The sequence below is a fragment of the Chiroxiphia lanceolata genome, chromosome 7, assembly GCF_009829145.1.
Source record: "Chiroxiphia lanceolata isolate bChiLan1 chromosome 7, bChiLan1.pri, whole genome shotgun sequence".
NCBI classification, from domain to species: domain Eukaryota; kingdom Metazoa; phylum Chordata; class Aves; order Passeriformes; family Pipridae; genus Chiroxiphia; species Chiroxiphia lanceolata.
Genome location: NC_045643.1, coordinates 11,986,212 through 12,001,874, shown reverse-complemented (window position 1 = coordinate 12,001,874; position 15,663 = coordinate 11,986,212). Strand labels below are relative to the sequence as shown.

Genomic DNA, 15,663 nt, shown 5'->3' with positions numbered 1-15,663 from the left:
ACTAAAAACTCTGCAGCAGCCCACCTTCTCTGCAGTGATGTAGTAGTAATAGTGGCAGTTGGTGGGTTTTGATGATGATAGCCAACATTCTTTTTCTTTTATATTAAAATGGCAAAATGAAAGCATTGCAGATACGAATAAATACATATTGAAGGATGAAACAGTCTCCTTAGTAGACACAGACAACAGCTAGTTTGAAAACCATTTATCAAGAAAGTATCACCTAAAGCCCAAAAACTGTTTGTATATGTTATTTAATGCATACTGATTCTGCATTATTTGATTTAATATATGTCTACGGGTGGTTATAAAGGGGGTGCAGTTGTCGAAGTTCTCTGGAGAATTACTGAACTTTTTATAGTAGTGAAGTTAAGAGTAGCCAGATGGAAGGAAATGTCAAAGAGCTTTCTGTGCTTTCAGTGCTAATTTTCTTTACTGTTACCTGAGTTGCTTTAAAACAAACATGGGAACATGAATAACTAGGGCTGTTGCTGCCCTGTTGAGGGCTTAAGTTCTCTTATGTCCATCCAGCAAATTTAAGTTAAAAGTTCAGTGTTCATGACATCATTTAAATGCTGTGGTAATCCTGGCAGTGAGGGAAAAAGAGTTCTGCAAGAATTAAAAGATGTTCCACAGCTGTTGGCTGTGTTCTGGGGCACTCAGTTTGTTATGGGAAGGAGCCCTTAACTCTTTTGTAAATTGTTATGGCTCTTGTGCGTGTGTTTTTGCAAAACTGTAGAGCGAAATTATGGCTGGCACTGCATTGTACATTAAGATGGAGAGATTCAGGGTGTGCTCTCCTTCAGTCGTGCACTGGATGTTCTTGTCATGATTTGGCTGTAGGAGATGGAGGATGAGGCACAAAGTGCTCTCAAGTAGGTTGCCACCACACTTCCTCCTGATGTGGTGTGTTTGAGTTACAGAATCACTGACCTCCTGAAGATGGGATTAATAATGGCTTCTCTTTGCTGCATGACACTTCTGTCATCTTGGTATGGTAAGAAATAGCATCACATCAGTACAGGAAAAACTTGGATAACATCATTGCTTGATTTCTGACATCAGTATTAGGAATTGGCCTTCCAAGTATCCCTTGGACAGAGCGATGCTAGCCAAGAGCCAGATTCATTGTCATTGTGAAATGCAGTAGTTTGTTTAGATGGTTGAGCATGGATTGGATTAATGAATTTAATGTGATCAATATTTCAATCCAGTCTTGCCTTTCCAGTGTATCTTTTGGGGAGGATCTGAATATACCCATATTTAAATTAATGAGGTTTGAGGTTGCCATATAAAAAGCACAATAAACAGTTTGATGACTAATTATCTATAGTACAAGATATTCTTCATTCCATTAAGCCTCACAGTGGAATATGAGTCTAACTGAGCTTTTTTGTTTAGTTTCTTGGAAAGTTTTAGAATGAGTTTACGAAATAGATGTTTAATTATAGAACACGCAATATCTGTAGAAGCCTTAACTGAAATGCCTTTGTGCATTTCCATACCATTGTTTTTAATGCATTTGTGTTAATGAAAAAATTACGGATATGTTGGTGCCAATTTCTTGTTTTTACATATATGAAACAATTAAACAATTGCTCTAAACTAGTTAGAAATTACTGTACTTTGTCCTGTTTCAAGTTGTTTAGTCTGTTTAAAATAAATCAGTCTAATTTCTCCCCAGTGTTGATATTTTGTATAAATGCAAGGTCTGAACAGGTGTTTATGGGAAAGCTTTTTTCCCCTTATTTATGGCAGTGTTGTAAAAACAGCTTTGCTTTCCCTCCCATCAGATTCCTGCTGCTGTGATGGTCTTGCACAACCAGAAATGGTACTGTAAACTCCTGAAAAGTAGCAGGTAAAGTGTATTTAATCGGCTACTAGTGTATGTTTAGCCTGAAAAGAAGGATATTAAGTGGGGAATCTGGATTGCTGTCTTTAACCCCCTAATGGATGATTACAAATAAGACAGACAGACACTTCTTAAAGCTGCACAGTGAAAAGATGAGTGGAAGTGGTCACAGGCAGCACGAGGGAAATGTACCACGAGCTGCCATGGGAGTTTTGACTGAGGGCTTGGCATGGGGGCAGAGGGGCTGTGGGAGCTCCATCCCTGGGGCTGCCCTGGACTTGGGTGGACAAAGCCCTGTGCAGCCTCACCAGAGGCTGGACCCAGCGGGCCTCCAGGGGCCCTCCAAAGCCAAAGTGTTCTAATTTTGCTCCGTAAAAGACAGTTACTGAAAATTTGGTTGGTTTCGACTTGGTTTAAATGTTACTCTCTCAACGCAGCTTTCTCCATGTGCAGCCATGTGTTGTTAATTTGCAAAGTGTCTTTTTAAGGTAATTTTGGTATTGCTGAGGTAAACTTTAGGGGGTTTATGGTTAGGTCAGAATTATTCGCTTGCTTATTTGCGGCAGAATTAAACCGAAATGACTGAAGGCTTTGGGAGATGAGAGAAAACCATCAGGTCCATCACTGTAGCTAAGCCTAAGCCGTACTTGCCTCTTACTTCTTCCTCATAGCGGTGTGAGAGGTGCTCTTGCATTCCTCCGTGCGGCAGTGCATGAAATCGGTCCGTAAGTCCACAGACACTTGCAGAAAGTCTGTATTTTCCCTGGATGCTGTTAATGTTCCGTGCTCCCGGTGCCCCCGCTCCGCCTCAGCCCTCAGCAGCGTTCCCGCCCTCCCCGCGCGCCGCCAGGTCGGACTCGGCCTGAGGGAAGCGGCTCCTTCCAGGGGCTGCGATCCCACCGGGAAACTCGGGCACGGAGAACGAGCTCCCCTGTATTCCCACGCTGGAGCAAAACTGCTTGCTTTAATAATTCCGTGCTTTTTGTAATCTTTTCTTCAAACTTCGGAAGTTGCAGAGTCCTCCCTCGCTCAGACAATTCCCTGTAGCTTTCCTGTGCTGTGTACAGTAAAGTGGAAGAGAGCACGGCTTTTCAGATGGATACAGACAACTCTCAAACAGTGGTGCAGTCTGTGATGGCTCCATCAGCTACTGCAGACCAACCTCAAACTGTTAAAGCATTTAAAGAAAACTCATCTGTAGCTGACTTCCTAGATTTTACATGGGCTAATGGAAATCTGCCTGTAAGGATATTTTTGACTGCATGAAACATGAGAACTAGAAAGATAATTGATACCAGAACGTAGAATAAAAAAAACTTTTAAAATAAACTATAGTAGATAAACTCAGCATCGACACTCTCGACCCATATGTCATATAAATTTTGACAAAACAGAGGAAAGCATATACATCCTGCCAGCAATCCATTCTCCTCTATTGCAGATGGATTTCATGAAGGGGCAAATGAATTCCATGAATCTGGATTTGTAGGTAAATCCAGTAGTAATGGTGTATTCTGTAATCTTATGTAAAAATAGAACCACCACTCCATTTTTCAGGAACTTCATGGGACTTTTGGATAAGAAATATATGATTTATAGAGTAGAATTAGTTGTTTTCATTTGGGAATGATGGAGGTTTTTACAAGAACCTGTTTAAACCTAATATTCTTTCCTTCATCCTGTCTCAAGTTTCTGGATAGGTTTAATTATGTTAAATACCAAATGTTATTCGGCTAGCAGGTTTTTAGTAGACCACCTCAATTTTTCAGTGCTTTCTTTTTAAATCTTTAAGTCTTTTCTTGTCTGTTACATCAAATGGGGTTCTTACTCATAGTCCTTTGAGGTCTTTCTTGCTCGATGTATACTGTTTCTGCATTTTAGTAGTTTTTCCTCATTCATACAGGATAGGGATGGCCATTGTCAGGACAGGTCATTACAGCTAGCTTAATTGCTTTAGAGGTTTATTAGACAGCCTAATATACTTTAGGAAAGTTACTTATTAGCATTAAAGGCAGGGTATGTTTAGGTATCTGGCTCTTGTCAGAGATATTCAGAACAATGGTTTGAAAATGCTTTCCCATGATTTTACCCATCCTCTAGGTTAAAAATTGCTTTGATAGCACTTGAAGAAAAGAGGGGGGAAGGGAAAAGTTGGTAACTTAAAAAAAAAAATTTCTGTTCATCAAGTTGAAGAAATTGCTCTCTCTGCAGTGGGTATTTATTGCATTGAGACTTTTTAAAGTGAGTAGGTTGTGTAGCAGATCAGGTTGATTTGGAGTAAGTCACATTTTTTTCCAGTGTTAATCCATTCAGTCAGAAATTCACAAACTGCTGTGATGTCAGACTAAGACAGTGAGAATATATGCTCAACACCACTGAGCATATATTCATGACAGTGTTAATTAAGTTTTCTATTATTACAGGTATTTCGATATTTTACATAGTGTTAAATGCTAGCATAAAGAAAGGTGGCAGCAAAAAAACCCACTTCTGTTGTTTTCACAAGTATTTCAACTTGTTTCATTGCCCATGAGATTTTGCAAATGTGTTAGTTTTTTAAGCCTCTTTGAAAATACGTTACATTGAGCCTAAATGTGAGATACTTGAAAATTTCAAGTCCAAGTATAGTTCTAGTTCATATGCTCATAACACATCATTGGTGTGAGAGTAAACAACTGCTCTAATAAATAAATAAGTAAATAAATAATTGTGCTTAAAACTATGTGAGCTTGGAAAGGAAAGTCTCTGCAGCTTGGCTCTTAGCAATACAGATCATGAATCTCAGATTTTGAAAACACCAACTGTATGCAAAACCTTCAGATTTTTCAGTAGAACTGTTTCCAAGATAATCTTTTCAGTGGCAGGTAGTTGAAACCTTCTTAACAATATGATTATACTTTTTTTTAATGCTAGTATTTATTTTGCATTATTCCTTAACAGAAAGTATCACAGTTAACAAGAAAAATCATATCAAACCTTTCAGCAAATACAACCCACGGACTAATTTCTACTATTTCTGGTTATTTTAAGAGCTATTAGAAGTCACAGTGCCTCTTAATTGCCTTTGTTTGAAAATACTGTAGTTGCTGACAAGCTGTAGTTCTAAGAGTAAAGCCTTGTGAGCTTTGTAACTTAAAAAAATTGTACTTCATTTTTTTCTTCAAAAGTTATGTCAGTGCAGAATTGGAACAGCATTCAGAAATAAGTTTTTCATTTTTTTTCATAGAAAGAGACTGCAGTAAAGTAACTCCACTGGAACACATGGTTGTTCAAATCACTTTGTACTGACATTGTTATTAGTACCCAAGTTCATTTTTATAGAGTTGGGAGCACTGTTGTTTCAGAGCAGCTTACAAATACTAGCCAGTTAAGCTGCCTGAAGTCTTTTAAAGGTTTGGGGTTTTTTTAAGAGTATTAGTATTTATTCAGAGGTCTGTAATTAAAATATGTACAACTTTATGTGTGTTCTCAATTATTTGACTTGGTTTTTACATGTACTGTTAGTCAAAAGTTACTTGTAGATGCTACCGAATGTATTTGACTTGCAAACAGTCCAAATTTGTCATAGTTAAGAATTTAGAACATAGTGTTCATATGAAAATAATATCTTCTCCAAGAGTACACAATTAAGTTATTCATATTTTTATGATGAGAGTAATTTTCTAGTTTAGATAACCATTATTTTACCTAATGATTGAAATAAATGTGAAATTTCTTTCCTGCAGTAACGAGAGGCTGTTTGTATGACTGGACTATGGTGAAAATGGAAGTACAATAATTACAGAAATAAATGGAGGCAGATAAGGTAAGTTTATTGACAGGTTTTTAATCTTAAGTTTCACATGTTAGTTTTAGAAATATAGAGCTCTCTTCACAGCATAATGAATAGACTCAAGTTCTTTGTTAATACTTTTATGTAGTCAATTAGAATGTTACGTCTCTCTCAGTTTTGCATATTGGTCATTTCACCTTCAAGGCCTTGGGGCAAACCTGCTGGCAAACAGTGGTACAGACCAACTCAGCTATGGAAGACTTGGAGACTTAATGTGGAATGTTGTTTATGTTGAAAATTTAAAATATATCCATTCGATATCTAGTTATACTTTTTTTACTACAGTCATAACTTCCACCAATACAATACTAGTGGCTTTGGGACACGACTTTTGCTGCAACATGATGAGAATATGCAGCTTTTTTTAAAAAAAGAAAGCTGCTTTTGTTCAGTTTGAGTTGCCTGGTACAGTGTGAGAGATGAGAACTTACTGAATTGTAGGGAGAAAAAAGACAGCTTTTCATCTGACTTAGAACAGATAAATTCACTAGGATCTTTGGGGTATTAGGTACTTATTATGGCTGAATCTGTCCAAGGGAACTTAACTGTGCCTTGCAGAAGAGGCTTGTTTGCCAGCAGCAGTGCCAGTGAAGCTTAATGCATATTGCCTGTTCTTTTAAAACAACAGTATTAAGTTCTGGTAAATTCTGGTGGTGAACAGGAATACAGTATAAATAAAAATATGTACAGTAACTTTAGATTATTTGATTCTTCAAAATTAACCCGTACCTGCTATAACTTGAGACTTACTTTGCATAGTAAGAAGTCCTCAGATTAACTGCTAAAATGACACGACAATAAATGGAGATGCAAAAGCACAAATTTGTACTATGACTATAGACAAATGCAAGAACATGAGTCACACTTTTAAGCAGCTTAACTTCTTTGGGAAACATGCAGTATTAAAACTGCATGAAAAATGATGCATAGCTAACTTTTGGCAAATATGACAGCATGTCAAGTGAGAAAAAATGTCTTCTAGGAGACAAACATTTATTCACATAATCAACTAATTTGTGCAGTCTCAGATTTCAACTTGGAAGTGGAGGATTTCTCCTCGCTAAAATGATTTGAGTCGTAATGAAAAGACAAACAGATTGTTTAAGTAAGATCACAGACAATACCCAAGTCTGAATTCAGAAAGGCAAGTGGACCACAGCAATATGAGCTGAAAACACAGTACAGAGTAAGATTACAGCAGGAACTCTCTTGTTAAGAAGTACTTTGAAAGAGAGAAGTAAGCATTCAGCCATTCTCCATATGCAGTTTTCCTTTCGGTCAGAGAGTGAGGCACACTGCACTTCGTGATGCCAACAGAGGAAGTTAATGAAATATGGCCACTTCAGGGCATGTTCAAGTATACATTGTCTATTTTAACCATACAAACTAAAGCAGCAAATACAAATCACATTTTCCTTCTCTGAAGCACAGGAGAGGTATGATTGTTTGGTATTTATTTAGAATTCCCAGTCTGTATCATCTTGATTTGCAGTAATATGTCCAAGTCCAGTCCCAACTGCTGTTGAGGGCAGTGCCAAGAACTCTGATCTGTTATTTTGAATAGGAGGTGGCAATAGAGACAGTAGTGAATTCTGTGTTTGTTTTATCTAGAAAGAAAAAGAAGTTAAAACAGGGCTGCATATAAAAGTCTCCATAACCTTGCAACTGACTTCATTAGAAGCGTGTGAAATCAGAGCCATGTTTTTGCATGTTACAATACTGAACATAACAGGATGAGAGATTTCACTTTCCTCACTCTAGAGTAAGTTGAATTAGTCTTTCAAGACAAATTAGCTTTGCAGCTCTGATTTAAATTAAGAATATTAACCATTATTCTTGTTAGTTAGGCTGACTTTAGTTAAACCAACTTTATCAAAGAGTAAATGGATTATTCTTATGCTTCCTATACTCTATCAATACCATTTTGTTAAAAAAGTCTGAAACAGGTATGCTGTTACAGGCTGCTTTTTGGCTCCAGGTAACTTAACTATTTTTGAAATCCAACTCTTTCTGTGGCTTATTTAGGTTATAGCTGTGTCATTTTACAAAATGTAGTAAACTCACCTGTTTGAAGAACGTATGCGAAAGCAAACTGCTTGCTGAAGGCCTGAATCATAAAATGAACAATATAATTATGTTTTGGAAAGTAAAATACTGCTTTTGGGAAATGGGCCAGACTGACAAGTCAATTTAAGCCCTGTGGTTTTTCATCCACGGGACAAATGTGAAGAATGAGAAAAGAACTACACAAATCCTACATTCTGTGCCTCAATTTGTAGTAAAAGCACTACTGAAGAAATCTATTTTTAAAGGCTTTTTCACATTTCTGTTTAACAAGGAATTTAATGCCTCATTCAAAAGAGACATAGGATTGAAAATGGATATTTCAGATTTCTGCTTTTTTCTTAGACAAAGTGCGTGTTTGAAAATTAATTTCACATTTTACAAAGCACATTCATATTACATGAAATTCAGGGGTCAAATGACTTTAAAGCATGGTTCCTTTATCAGACAAGATAATTCTTAAATTACAAAGCCAAACATAAGTGAATTGTTTTACATAGTACATCTGGTCTGAAATTCTGACTTTAACAGCATTAAAGCAATTACTGTATCCTAAACTGTGGGCTATCCTTGGTCTTAGATTGAAGTGACAAAAAATTAGTTTTCACCAGAAGGTTACCTTTTCTCAGGGTCCTGTTGCAAGCAAAGTTCTACCAAGTTGTGGAAAGCAGGTGAAAATGTTTTGGAAAAGGGAATCTGTAGTCTTTCACTGGTCATTGTGCGTGTCATGCTCTCACCAATTCCAGAATCGACCCCCGATCGGGAATTCTTCATCCTGGATTCCCCCCGGGGAAAGGTATTTATATCCCAAGGATAGTACGTGGGACCTTTCAGCTTTTGCAGCAGCATCTAGTAGGAAGGAATAGCAGTATGAGAGTTCAACAAGGGCTATTCAGGCTAAGCTGTGAAACTCCAGGAATGGAAGGATTGTTTGTTCTAGAAAGAAGCATGCATATTTGAAGTAAAAAAAGCGGCCACATTACTTCAACAGTAACGGCATTGGTTTCTCTGAGTAAAACCAAAAAAAATGCTCAGCATGTTTTGAAGTAGAAATAAGAGTTTAGAATCATACCTGAGTGCGGGGCATATCCTGAAATGGAACATGTCCATTGGCTAATTCACACGCTGTAATTCCCACGCTGTAAATGTCAGACTTCATGTTATACCCAGACAAATCCTGTGACAGGAAGAAAACACTACTGATCACTGATGCCACTGAGCGGTGCCAACAGAAATACAAGTGTCTGTTTCAAGACAAGATTCTAATACCCTGTAATCTACATGGTATTGAAACAATCAAATTGGGAAGCCTCGGGTTTTGTTAGGAATCTGATGGTTGTAGTTTCCAGGAAGGTCAAGTAAAGAGACTTAGTACACCATCACCTTACCAACAGCTTGAAAACTGGTTCTCTTTAGGAGAATTAAAAATTCAGTACATATTTCAGTTCAACATCTTCCATTGCACTTCTACAAGCAGACTTAAGTTAGAAGTTGAGTACTGCCACTAACGTTGAAGAGGAAAAATTAAGTGTTATACCAACCTGTCTCAGTAGTTCAGGACTCAGCCAAGGAAGCACAGATGTACTAAACTGGGGGAAATCATATACCACCTTAGACTTTTGTCCATTGTTAACTAAACTGTAGAGGTTGTTTAGACCAGAGAGAGAAACCAGCCCATCCTCTGAAATCAAAATGTGGCTAGCTTTAATATTCCTGTAACATAAATAAGAATTACTCAAAGCACTATTAGAGTACAAAGGCTTTCATATTTCATTAACTTATAGTGAGATGTTACCATGCAGTTCTATTTAGCAGATTATTTTCATGGAAGTCCTTCACTCAGTATGAGTTGTCTTTTTAATACAGTCCCAAGAGAGAGGAGAGATGATCAGAAAAAAAAGTGCCAGAAACTGGAGAAGGGCCCTTCTTCCCTGCAAAGGGTGTAAACTAAGGAAGCCCGTTCTACAACCCTGGTTCTCTTCCACTTCAAAGAGACAAAGGCAGGCAGATATATTATCCCTGTAACAACTGGCTTGAAATAATGTATGAATACAGCTCCTGTTAAGCTTTTACAAACTTGGTTCTGCTGTATTGAAAAAAAAAAATACTTCTGTGCTGTCTGCCCCAAGAAGGTATATAGAAAAAGGAAGGAGACAATACTTAAGCTGAGACACCGTAATCTGCTTCTTACCTATTGTCATTCTCCTACCTGTGAATATATCCATTCTGGTGCATGTAATTTAATCCTCTGATTGCACCAAGCAGAATGTTCCCTATCAAAGCTTCACTCATTCCTTCAGGAAAGTAAGTCTTCAGCAGGCGTCTAGCTGAACCTGAAAGTGGAAAAAAAAACTAGCTAAGCCTAACAAGTCTTGTTAAATTACTTGTCTGTGCTTGCTTCATTATATACATTCATCAAGAGTGGTGTTCTCATCTTTATATTGACTATGGTACATCAAGAACAGTTATTACATGGATGCAACTGATGCATCTATCGGGCAAAGATCACACTCACATCATGCCTCTGTTAACTGAAAGTCTATGCCCAACCTCTATTCAATATAGATAGGTTTTCTGTTGGCAAAAATCAGTTGTATAAAGTCAAATACATCTCCCAGTTACCATTCCTCATATGGTGGGTGCTAGGACTAAGTGGAATTTAATGAAGTTTCAATACGAGTCTTCACTGGGGAGGAAGATTATGTAAAGCAGTCTTCTCTAAACAAGTGGTTTGGGAAGGTTTGTTTTTTCTACAAGACAGGAGATGCTTAAAGAAAAAGCTCTCCTGGACCATGTGGTCCAACTTGTACTAGCCCTTTTTCCTATTCCAAAATTGCAGTTAACAGTTCTTACCATAGGCCATGAATGGGGAGATGACCCAAAGCCAGCTACCAGCTGTAAACACCGTCCAAAACGTCATTATGTTGGGATGCTGGAAAAAGTGGGATAAAACCACCTCATTCTATGGAATTAAATGAAAGTGGATGTGTTAACCACAAGACAGCAGTCTTATGAAGAGCATTAACTACATCAGTAGAAAGAACAGTTTCCTGTGTGCATTTATACAAGATTGCAGGTGATGTGCATAGCCTGCACCAGAAATGTGAATAACGTGCCCATAATTGCATTTGTCTGAAGTAAATCTAGTTTGTTCATAGTCCAGACTTTCAGTGCTAACCACAGAGTACAGAACATGTTTCAAATAAGAAGTTGTACAATTACAGAAGTATTTCTAAAACACTTGTGTTTTCTTCAGAAAGCACCTCTCAAATTTACACATGCCTTGTGTTTATTATATTCTACTCCTTTGGGGGAAAATCTTGACTGAAATGACCCAGTACAAACAAAGGCTACCTCTGTTCAGTAACCTCATATGTATTCATCACTGTCTCCATCAGACTTGTGCAGAAATGCTGTTGCTTTACCTGTAAGGCTTTCAAATGCTCTTCAGAGCAATTTTCTAGGTCTGTGATCCTTACGGCAACTTGCATGTCTGTAGGTGTGTGCCGTGCAAGGTAGACTGAAGTTAAATTGTTGAACCTCCTTCCTGAAACCACAAGTGGCTACATTAACATTGGAAAATATAATGATCCATCACATAATTTTCTTCGTGTTTAGAGATAATTTTCTAGTTCTAAAAATACAACTGATAGCAACATGACCTTTTCTTTAAGAATGTCAAGAACTAGTTGCAAAATTAGTTGCAGCAAATTGAAGCATAGCTCTGCTATTTTGAGAACAACTAAAAGTTCTTAAACATTTGTCAGTGTCACTTATACATCTAAATGACCAACACATGCATATTCACAGAAACGTGCATGTGCAGTAGTATTCAAGGCAGTTTTCCTTAGAACAATCACCTTGGGTAGTCAAGTCACAAGACATGATGTACTTAATGCTGTATTTATTGTCACGTACCACGGATTTAGAAAACTGACATGCACATGCACAAACATCAGGAGAAAATTTCAGGTAATTGTTGATTTGTCTTATGTCTTGAAATAAGTGATTACTGAAACGTAAGCAATGCTCTGGGCACTTTTCTCAACTAAAGAGACACAAGTGTAGTTCTACATTTTCCAAATCTAATATTTACTGCAGTGAGCAATAAACTATTGCTAACAGGAAGAAGAAATATTTTAAGGTACACTTATGTTACCTATTTCCAGCTGGAGTTCATAATGAGAGACATTAGAAGAGCAAAGTACCATTTCATTCCTTCCTGTAGATGGGGGAATCCAGGCTAGATCAGAATCAGCCTAACAGTGCGAAAAAACAGTTCTCAAAATGACTATGCAATTTTGAATAATTTATGTTTAATGCAGAAATAGCATTAATGCTAAGTATCAAATCAGAACATTCAATTCGATGCTTTTACCATTACTGAGACTTAGTTGTATGAGTTACTGGTTTTTTGTGTCTGTGTTTGTTTTTAAACTGGCACAAGATTAACACTTAGTTACCTACAGCCTTCTTTCAAAGTGGAAGCCCTGAAGTACTTTGGTTTTTTTTGCTGTTAACAGTTTAAGAAATACTCCCCAATGAGGTTATTTTTAATATGTAGCAGCTTTGTATTTAACCTTGGCAGTTGAATTTTCTGTTTTCTTCTTACCAGGCATTCATGGATGCTGCTCTGAGATAGCTCTTCTGGTCTGATTGATTCAACTGGCGTACGTAGAATACAGGAACAGTCCTTGAGAACAGAAACAAGTGAATGTCTGTGAAGTTGCTGCAATTTATTAAACATGGCAGTGGGAAAACATTAAAAAGTAGCCCCTATAAGCAGGAGCTCAGAAAGTCTGCTACGAGTCAGTCAAGCAAGAGGTTATGAAACAGCATAAAACACATACATGGCAGAAGAGGAGATATTAAACAGTTTCCTTCACCAAAATTGATACAACAAAGTTTAAACATCTCAGCACTGTGGAAATCCCTTCAACCAAGATATTTCACCAGAACTTTTCATATTAAGCTATAACTGGGTAACAAGGTACAACAGCCAAAATTTTTGAAGAGAAGCTTACCAAACAAGACATGGAACCGCTTTAGGTCAGGGGAAAAGTCATATACATCCATTTATCCTAGAAAAAATAAGGTAGCAATGTAAGATAATACATAAACCAGTGATAAATGTAAATTTCCTTAATCACAACTGTGAGGCATTCATGTAAGTTAACACCCACACAAACCCCCAGAACTCCAGCTCTTGGAAAGCCTGCTTCTGTTGGGCCTTTAAGCAGCATATCAATTTCAAACTCCACACTGAGGACTACACATGTCAACTCAAGCTTTCCCTTTTAATTTATGGGTTTAGAAATCTTATTGCCACTTTTGAACAAACAATTGAATTGCAAGTTGACTGCACAAGTGCAGAAAGTAAAAAAGAATGGATTCATTAATCCCTGGCAGTTTGTAGGAAAAGAAATCGGTCTTGTTTCAAAGGCACACTGCTGTGCTAGTCAGATCTCAGCTGTGTGCAGCTGAACTAGCTCACAAAAAAAGCAAGGCAGAAGCTATTGCACTTTGCATTTCACAAGCGAGAGAGGAAATACTATTGTAAGGGATTGCAGTTAAAAAAAAAAAAAGGAGGGGAAGCAACTCCAATAATTTTCACTTTACTTAGGCAAACTCCCTCACAGATTTCAGTAGCCACTCTGAAAGTCCTCCAGCTGCCTTATTTTATGTCTGATGCTTTGAAAGCTTAGGCAGTGAGAGAGATGTCTAAGAAGTGTATGAAAGCTAATTTACTTTAGCTATAAGCAAGTCTTCAACAGTAAAACCACTGAAGTTGGAAAAGACCTCAAAGATCACAGAGTCCAACCAGTAACCCAGTAATGCCAGGCCCGCCACTAAACCATGTCCCCAAGTACCCCATCTACATGTTTTTTGAACACTGCTAGGGACAATGACTCTATCACTTCCCTGGGCAGCTTGTTCCAATGCTTGACAATCCTTTCAGTGAAGAAAATTTTCCCGAGATCCAATCTAAACCTCCTTTGGTGCAACTTGAGACCATTTACTGTCATCCTATCGCTTGTTATCTGGGAGAAGAGGCCAACTCCCACCTCACTACAAGCTCCGTTCAGGTAGTTTTAGAGTGAGAAGGTCCCCCCCAGCTTCCTCTTCTCCAGGCTAAACAACTCCAGCTCCTTCAGCCACTCTTTATAATACTTGTGCTGTAGACCCTTCACCAGCTCCGTTGCCCTTCTCTGGACACCCTCCAGTGCCTCAATGTCTTTCTTCTTGTTAGGGGCTCAAAACTGAACACAGTACTTGAGGTGTGGCCTCGCCTCACTAGTGCCAAGTACAGAGGGACAGTCACTTCCCTGGTCCTGCTCCCAGACTATTGCTGATACAAGCCAGCTACCATTGGCCTTGGCCATCTGGGCACACTGCTGGCTCACCTTCAGCCAGCTGTCAAACAGCACCCCCAAGTCCTTTTCTGATGGGCAGCTTTCCAGCCCCCATTAGGAATCCTACTTGGTGGCTGATAAAAAGTCAGCTATAAGATGTAGTTCCGTGTTAACATGCAATTTTTGCATGACAGTTAACTTTAAAAAGGTGAAGTACTATATCAGAAACTGATAATTTTGTTTATTAAGGAGCTAAGCTTGAGTATAGCCTGCACTTAAATTATGCATGCTACTTGATCAAGGCAACACTCTTGAAAAGCTAACAAGCCCCCACCACTCCATTCACTGCCAAATATCCAAGCCACTCATAATCCTTAATATTTTTGTCTTGAAAATTTGCTTGAAGAAATACTGTAATTCTTTATTAAATATTCCAAATGGAGACGAAAGGAGATCCTTAGTAGGTAATGGGTACCTTCAGATGATCAGGGTTTAACTTGCCTAACTGAGGAAGTCTGTAGCAGAGGGGAAAAAAAAAAGAATGCCAGCACTGTAATGGCCACAGCATCTTTGCCCTACCTGGAAAGAAGATGCCTCTTTCTGTTATACAAGACAATATATTCTGCTGCTTGCAACATGAAACCACAGACACTAAGCTGAAGAATCAAGTCTTAATAACTACAACATACTAAAGTCAAATTATTGTGGACTTAGTTCAAAGGCATACAGCCAGCCAACAGAATCGTTCATGATGCACATTTATTCAAATAACATTACAATTTCAAGATTTTTATTTTTTGTTTTTCTTATGTAGTTTAACATTGCTTCCATTTTTCAATACGGTTTTGGATTATGTCCCCACATAAACCTTTTCCCTGTCTCCACGTTTTTCCTTCTGTATCTCAGACTTTTTTTTTTTTTTTTTTTTTTTTTTTTTTTTTTTTGTACTGCAGAGAGGGACAATGTTGCACAGGTAAAATGACACATTCATCCCAGCCTGGCCAAAGCTTCAAATGCAGACAGCAGTGCAGGGCAGGAAGAAACCTAGAAACCCGTGCCCGTGAGCCTGGGGAGCGTGGAGGCTCCGGAGCCCGAAGCCCCGGTACCGCGAACTCGCGTTCCCGGGCTCTGCTGACGCTGATCTGCAGCTCGTACTGCAGCGTTTGGAGCGGCTGAGGCAGCTCCCGGTCGGGTGAAATGATCCGTCCGTGACAAAGCACCGGGACGTGCGGGAGGACGCCCCGCAGGCTCCCCCGCGGCTCCTGACTCGCTCCGTTAAGCTCGTACCTTGCCTTCCTCGTGGGGCCCCCGCCTCCCTCCGGCCTCCCGCGGCGGCCGGGACGGGGCTGCGCTCCCGCCAGCGCGGCGACCCCGCGCCGCTCCCCGCAGCCGCCTCCCGAGCCCAGCGTGCGCCGCTCCCTCTCCCCGGCCCGCCCGGGTCCCCCCGCAGCGCGGCTGAGGGCGCGGCCGGACCCCGGCAGGGCAGCAACGCCCGCTCCTCCGCCGCCGCCTGAGGTCAGGGCCTGGGGCCGGCGCGACGGCTGCACCGCCCGCCCGGAGCC

The 15,663-nt window shown here is 39.3% G+C and overlaps 1 protein-coding gene and 1 long non-coding RNA gene across 4 annotated transcripts; one reads left to right on the top strand and one right to left on the bottom strand.

The window, feature by feature from the left end:
* The first annotated feature begins 1,724 nt into the window (after positions 1-1,724).
* On the top strand, positions 1,725-13,690 carry LOC116789183. Its single transcript, XR_004357924.1, has 3 exons — positions 1,725-1,858; positions 5,578-5,657; positions 12,364-13,690. It is a non-coding gene; the product is annotated as an uncharacterized LOC116789183 (long non-coding RNA).
* STRADB (STE20 related adaptor beta) lies at positions 4,750-15,604 on the bottom strand. Of its 3 annotated transcripts, none has more exons than XM_032692639.1 (12): positions 15,389-15,603; positions 12,773-12,829; positions 12,361-12,441; positions 11,908-12,007; positions 11,174-11,295; positions 10,602-10,680; positions 9,958-10,081; positions 9,290-9,461; positions 8,821-8,925; positions 8,368-8,597; positions 7,749-7,791; positions 4,750-7,291 (listed from the first exon to the last, which is right to left on the bottom strand). In XM_032692639.1, the coding sequence occupies exons 2-12, from the start codon at positions 12,782-12,784 to the stop codon at positions 7,142-7,144; spliced, it is 1,218 nt and encodes a 405-aa protein (XP_032548530.1). In that variant the 5' UTR covers positions 12,785-12,829; positions 15,389-15,603; the 3' UTR covers positions 4,750-7,141. The 3 variants fall into 3 exon arrangements, with proteins under 3 accessions (XP_032548530.1, XP_032548528.1, XP_032548531.1); XM_032692637.1 differs by having other exon boundaries at positions 10,602-10,710; positions 15,389-15,601; XM_032692640.1 differs by lacking the exon at positions 7,749-7,791 and having other exon boundaries at positions 7,178-7,291; positions 10,602-10,710; positions 15,389-15,604.
* Positions 15,605-15,663: the final 59 nt, after the last annotated feature.

Coding starts and splice junctions, on each gene's coding strand:
- STRADB (XM_032692637.1), bottom strand. Junction 8,926..9,289: donor GTCCTGAACTACTGAGACAG/GTTGGTATAACA, acceptor TTCCTGTCACAG/GATTTGTCTGGGTATAACAT. Junction 7,792..8,367: donor CAACAGGACCCTGAGAAAAG/GTAACCTTCTGG, acceptor TTTATGATTCAG/GCCTTCAGCAAGCAGTTTGC.